At 34.1% G+C, this 7,142-nt stretch overlaps 1 protein-coding gene across 1 annotated transcript; it reads right to left on the bottom strand.

Moving 5' to 3' along the window:
* Positions 1-61: 61 nt before the first annotated feature.
* Positions 62-2,509, bottom strand: RO3G_17425 (uncharacterized protein; the record flags this gene model as incomplete). Its single annotated transcript, XM_067672008.1, has 1 exon — positions 62-2,509. The coding sequence occupies one exon, from the start codon at positions 2,507-2,509 to the stop codon at positions 62-64; it is 2,448 nt and encodes an 815-aa protein (XP_067528109.1).
* Between the last annotated feature and the right edge of the window lie 4,633 nt (positions 2,510-7,142).

Raw genomic sequence — 7,142 nt, 5'->3', positions numbered from 1 at the left:
TTACCTTTCTAGGATCTAACACTAATCGAATTTTATCAGTCTTAGTGCCGTCTAGATTTTTTTATGAGTTACTGTCATAGGCAGATTCCATCCCAGATGGAGTTGCTGGAATGATAATACCTTCATCTAACCAACTATTTATTATATCCATTACTTTAGGCTGTAAAGTATATGCTATTGGATATTGTTTTATATTGGCAACATAATCTTTCGGCGTTGGGAGATGTAAAACAGCCTCTTTAATATTACATAAAGAATTCTTATTTAATTTTTTGTTTGCTTCGATGTATGGTTTAATAGCCATATCAAAAACTTTTTGTTCTTTTTCTGTACCGGCTCGTGAAATATTTGGTTTATAAGCTTTATCTAGAATAGAGTCGTCTAATTCTTTTTCAGTACTTTTATGTTTGACTGCTACATTCATTAAATGAATGGAAAGTTTAGGAAGCAAATCTGTTCCAATAAGAATTTTACAGTTGTAAGAGGAAGCATGATCGTCAATAATATCAAACTTATGTTTAATAATGTAGTCAATGTTGTCGTATTCGACATTCACATAGTCAACAGATCTCATTCTGGGAATTTGGTCGCCATTTGCTAAAACTAGGTTACCAGGAACTGAATGAAATTTAATATTATTGTCTATTGCGAATTTTTTATTCATGACAGAAACACGTGCACCAGTATCTATGATACCATAAGTGTTCACATTATTAAGCGTGATTGGAGTAACAGGCGAATAAGCCACATTATCCGATTCGAATAGACTATCATCTTCTCCAACTTTATTATTACGAATGGCAAAGACATTTTTGTTATACTCTTCATCAAAATTAGCATTTATATTTTTATTTGAACAGATTATATTTCTGTCATAATGTTTATATAAAAATTCAAATTCGTCATCGGATGATTCATTTAATTCATAAGATTGCGAGGTAGATTCATTATTACTAGGAGATAAAGATAAATCAGTAACTCTGTTTTTAGGAGATTTATTTGTTTGACTAATGCTAGTGATCGAGTTGGATAACTCTAAATTGCTAACAGTTTTGTCATTTCCTTTAGAAGAATTACTTACAATTTGTTTGCCATGTTTTCTTTTGACATATTCAAGTCTTACAGAACAAGATGAGTAATGACCAGGAGAGTACTTGGCAGTCTTACAAAATGTGCATACACCTTGCTTCTTTAAATCTGCAATTTCTTGCTGAAATTCAACAGACGATTTGGAAACTTTTTGGTTTATATGTTCACTTTGATGTACCATTTTTCTTTTTTTAGTATTGGCGTTATCATCATGTTCACCAAGTTTTTTGGTATTTTCTTCCTTTTTCTTATCCTTAAGGATGTTCAACAAAGCAGATTCCAAGTTAGCCATTTCTTTAATGAGAATTGACTCAAGAACATTCCATTCCTTAGGCAGAGGAATAGGCAAGTTGCGAGTTGAATAAACACTCTCTCCATTGGTATTGGAGCTAGCAGAGACAAGAGAGGGAAGATTTCTTGTAATAGTAGCTTGGACCATTTCTTGAAACTTGACAGTGTGAAGCCTCGAAACGAAATGTCCAATCAAGAAAGTGTTATCATGCATATTGACCTTTGCACCAAGAGAGAAAAGACGATATCGATCCATTGCTTGGGTCAAAGTTTCACAACGTTCTTGCCTGAAATTGATAAGGTTTTTAAACCACATTTCTGGTGTAGTTTGTGAAGCAAGATCGAAGCGTTGTTTCAAGACTTCTTTTGCCTGATCCCAATTCAAAGCGGTTTTCTTGTCCATACAACGTCTTTTGATGAATCGTTCGAACCAATCATGGTCGGTATCACTGTCAGACTTTTCAAACGAAACTTCCAGGTAGTGCAACCAATGATCCTCTATAGATACATCATAATCCAAGAACTTTCTTTGGAAATCTCTAATAAACATAACCAAAGATGGTTCATTACTTGGATTGACGTTTTTATCACCTTCCCGAAGAGTGAGCTGATACAGAGCACTAGCAGTAGGGTTGACATTGAACCTTGGGATTTCACGGCTTGGGATTAGTCTATCCTTGGGTGATGAATTTTTAGATCCACTGCCCTTCAACTCATGATTACGTAATTCAAACTGGGAAGCAATAAGAGCGTTAACATCATTTAAAGCTGATACAGCATAACTCAATTGCTTCTCGTTTTCTTCAAGTAAAGTTAGCTTATTTTCTAAAATAAAACTCGCTTTATTATTGTTTAATTTTTCAATTAAATCAAAGAACATGGTTTTTTGAACCATCAACCTCTCCAAATAATTAGGAGGGTCTGAAGAAGGAACAGCAGGGGAAGAGTTAGTAGCTTCATCCATCTCAACATCAGTTTCGATGGATGGATCATCACGAGGATGGATGGATGAGTTTGATGCTCTACTTTCGAGAGTTTCAAGATCCATTCTATCCAAGGACTTAGCTACTTCGTCAGCTGAATCCTTTTCAACGTTTTTAGAAGGGGATTGATTAATAGAAGAATTCATTCAAAAAAATGAGATATTTGCAGATAAAAATTTGAGAATTAAAAGGAGATAGTACTTGAAAACTAGTGAATGAGTCTCTATGTAACCTCTTTATTAGATTTCAAGACGAGAGAGAGAACCCATTTAATCAAACTACGCCTTTATATAGGAAATAAAATTATTCAGGGACCGAAGTGTGCTCAAGGTCAATTTTAGTATTGAACTTGAATAATATAAATATTGTATATGGTTAATATTGTAAATGAGTCTTAGAGAATATGTAATATATAATATTATGTATTCAGTACTTGTTATTTTTTATATAAGATTTGAGTAATCTCATACGAATAATAAGTATTTAATGGGGTAAATACGACAAATATAGTACTTGTCTAGCCTTCTTTCAATTTTCCTCATATCTCTCCCGTTTGCTTTCAGATTTTACAGTATATTAGTGAGCTTTAGTAGCTCTTGAAAAATACATAAACCCATGCTTATTTTGTATTTCCCATTGAATTCCCCCTTTTGTTTTTACCCTATTCACTATAACAAAGTACTTGCCTTATATGCTTAAGAAAATAAGCAACTGTAAACGCGAAGCTCTGAGATTTCGAATACACTTAGTTCGTATGGCAGCGGATCTTTTTAGGGTAACAAGAATTTCCAAATAGACAATCAACAGGATAAGAAAGGAAGAAAAGAACATCAATGCTTGTGACCGTGGTAGTCGACCGGTCGTAGTCAGCAAAATAACTAATGCAATCATCCGCCTAAAGCTTCGACAAGGACCTTTACGCACAGCTTCTGATGCTCAGCTCTTTTTGAGGTCGTTAGGATACAGTATTAGCAAGCTGTCAGTCAGAAGGCACTGTAGGAAGCTAGATTTTGAATCTGGAACTAAGGAATCGAAGAATTTCATCAGCTGTATAAGCCAAAAAAAGCGATGAAAGTGGTATCGCGACAAACCATCGCATACTATAGAGGGCTGGAAGTCCATCATATTTAGCAATGAAAAAAACATGAAGGTTATGAGTGCAGATAGTATACACTAATATTGAAAGCAAGTCGAGCAACCTTAGCGATCTTTTTACGGTGATCAAACAATGAAGCATGTTGGTTGCTCTGTTACACTTTAAGGCTGTATTAGATGTTGAGGGCCAGGATATGCGTGTCAAGTATACGACGGTGCAATAAACTCATAAATATGCGCATGTATTTTGCTTACTACATATCGCAAAGCCTAGCGTATAGTGGTCTAAAATATCGTAATCTCTCGTTTCAGCATGACAATGACACAAAGCACAAGCTAAGGCATGCCTCAAACTCAATATTTGATAACAGGGCTTCTGTGCTAAGGCATTAGTCGCAACTAATCCCGGCTTAAGCCTTCTTAAGCATGTCCGGTGGCAATTGAAGGCAAAGCTATGACGATACGACACTAGACCAAAAAGGATAGATTATCTTTGGAAAAGAATAGTTAAAGAGCTGGGCTCTTTTATTGAAAATGATATACACGCATACTACTAGCATATGCCAAGAAGAATATTCGATGATATCAAGAGATGAGATGATTATACAAAGCCTTAGATTTTAGACACTTTTGCGGTTTTTAGGAAATATAAAATTTTATAAATAAAAAGCATGTTCCTCGCTCAGTTTTAACAATGTCATGCTAAGAATACACATAAATTACAATAGCTAGTATATTTTCCTTCTAATATAGTTTCATGACTATCGCAATTATCGTGAGCAAGTAATAGTGGTTAAAAGCTGAAAAAAATTTTTGTGCACCAGTTTTGTCCGCTACTGTAGATGCGTGCTGCTTCCCTTTTCTTTACTTGTTGGTATATGCTTAGCTAGTCTTCTTCTAGCCTATCTAAAGAAAGGTACTATAACTTCTACTACGTATACTCAATAGCTAATAATTATTATAGATACGTGCTACTTTGCTTTGGCCTTTTACTATTTCTTTCTCGCCTTTGCTTTGGTTCTTGAGTACTGATGTCTTTTTTTCTTTTGCTTTGAGTGCCCAATTCCTTGAATCCTTGTGTCTTTGCATCCTTGAGCTTGGCTTTTTTTTTCTTCTTCTTATGAGAACTTTTTGAGTTCCACGAGATTAATCGATGTTTTTTTAGATTAGATGATGCTATTTTGATGACATTAGGTAAGTCAAGTAAGCTTTTAAAACGCTACGATCAAAGAAATACTGTATATTATTATTATTTTATTTAAATAAAAAAAAAGCTATTTTTATAAAACAAATCCCTATTTTTTTGTATATATAAAGCAATACTTATTGCAATATGAATGGTCAATAAAGAAGTATATAAGCTATATGAGTGGTCTATAAAGAAGTATATAAAGCAATATGAGTGGTCAATAAAACCTGTATATAAAGCAATATGAGTGGTCAATAAAACCTGTATATAAAGCAACATGAGTGGTTTATAAAAGACCAAAAAGACAAATAAAGCATTGATTTGAAAAGTATCATTGGCTGCCGAGCACCATTAGATATCAAATGGATAATAAACAGGAGCTATAACATAACTGATGGAAGTTGCGTCTTACGAGATCAGTTAACGAATAAATGTACCAGCAATCTCCTGTCTCTGCCACAAATCTTGTAACTTCTCTTAACCAAAAGATTAACGACGGTTTAAACGATTTGTGGCAGAGACAGGAGGCAGTGCGATTAACAATCAGTTACCCGATGTCACACGATTCTAAGCTCTTTCGCAAGATTGATAATATATCTGTTAACAAATTTGCACGATTATTTCCAGTGATGTTTTAATAAAAGATATTTGAACTTGTAAAAGATAATGTTTATTTTCTTAAAATAATAACGAGTAAATATATGTTTTCATAATGGTCTGATGACTTCCTAAAATAATCATATTGCTGCGGTTCATTGCTGCGGTTAAGTTGTCATGGTTACTTGTACAACGGTCTCTGTTCTTTGTCAATGAGCGCGTGATATTCTTTGAGCCATGTACAAGACGCAACTTCAAGACATTTAATGGCGCTTTCCTTTTTAAGGTTCCAGAAGATCTTTGGCGTGGAGTTGGAACAAATCTACGTTTTGCTACGACAGAAAGAAAGGTGGGGATGTAGCTCAGGTTAAAGATTTTGTTTTGTTTAAAAGAAGATATTGCAGGCGACTAAGAAGTCATTGTTGCATCTTCAAGTACAAGAAAAGGAATAAGTACAAAAAAAGGAGCCTGAGAAACAGAAAAACTCCAAAAAAAAGATGAAAGTAAATGATGAGATATGCTGCCTACTTCCACAACTTAGCTGACCTACTGTCACAACCCAACGGTAAGGAACTTTGATGGCTTTACTTCCGTGGGGGATCAGTAGGAGACAGACAAAGACACTGCAAATAACTGGAGAAAGTAAGCGTTCAGTTTTAGAATAATTGAAGGCAAACACGCCAAAGATCATGCAAACACACGATATTTTATGGATGTTTTAAACGTTTTTCGCGGCAGTGCAGTTAACGTTCAGTATTCATTAAGAGAGCAAGTGGAAGTCATTTAGCATTCTTTTACCAGAGCAGTCGACACGTTTTACTCAATACTTGCCAACGTTTGGGCAACGAATCATAAGTTTTAAAGCATTTCTTTATTTGTCCTTTTGTTCTTTTATCGACCGCTCATATTGCCTTATATACTTCTTTATCGACCGCTCATATTGCCTTATATGCTTCTTTATTAACCACTCATATGGCTTTATATACTTCTTTAACAACCACTCATATTGCTTATATACTTCTTTATTAACCATTCACATTGCAATAAATATTGCTTCATATATACAAAAAAATAGGGATTTGGTTTATAAAAATAGCTTTTTTTTATTTAAATAAAATAATAATAATATACAGTATTTCTTTGATCGTAGCGTTTTAAAAGCTTACTTGACTTACCTAATGTCATCAAAATAGCATCATCTAATCTAAAAAAACATCGATTAATCTCGTGGAACTCAAAAAGTTCTCATAAGAAGAAGAAAAAAAAAGCCAAGCTCAAGGATGCAAAGACACAAGGATTCAAGGAATTGGGCACTCAAAGCAAAAGAAAAAAAGACATCAGTACTCAAGAACCAAAGCAAAGGCGAGAAAGAAATAGTAAAAGGCCAAAGCAAAGTAGCACGTATCTATAATAATTATTAGCTATTGAGTATACGTAGTAGAAGTTATAGTACCTTTCTTTAGATAGGCTAGAAGAAGACTAGCTAAGCATATACCAACAAGTAAAGAAAAGGGAAGCAGCACGCATCTATAATAATAATTAGCTATTGTGTACATGTAGCAAAAGTAATAGCACCTTACTTTAGGTGAACCAGGTAAAAAAAGACACTAGCCAAGCTTATACCAACAAGTAAAAAATAAAGAAGCAGCACGCATCTATAAAAACTATTAGCTGTTATACAGTGGGTGGAAAAATGGTTCCAATGTTTTTGATTTGCAACTTTAAAGCTTTATATCTTTGGAACTACAAATGGTAACGGCTCACAAAAACATGCATTTTGTAGCGCATTTACAGCTAATATTACTGAAAAAATTTTTTGCGTGTATTGTTACACAATCGGGAAAAAATTAAGACTAAATACAAAAACCAACATTGGAACCATTTTTCCACTATGTGCA

This window comes from Rhizopus delemar, genomic scaffold, assembly GCF_000149305.1.
Source record: "Rhizopus delemar RA 99-880 supercont3.64 genomic scaffold, whole genome shotgun sequence".
NCBI lineage: Eukaryota > Fungi > Mucoromycota > Mucoromycetes > Mucorales > Rhizopodaceae > Rhizopus > Rhizopus delemar.
The sequence above is the reverse complement of the archived record's forward strand: the minus strand, read 5'-3'. Positions and strand labels throughout refer to the sequence as shown.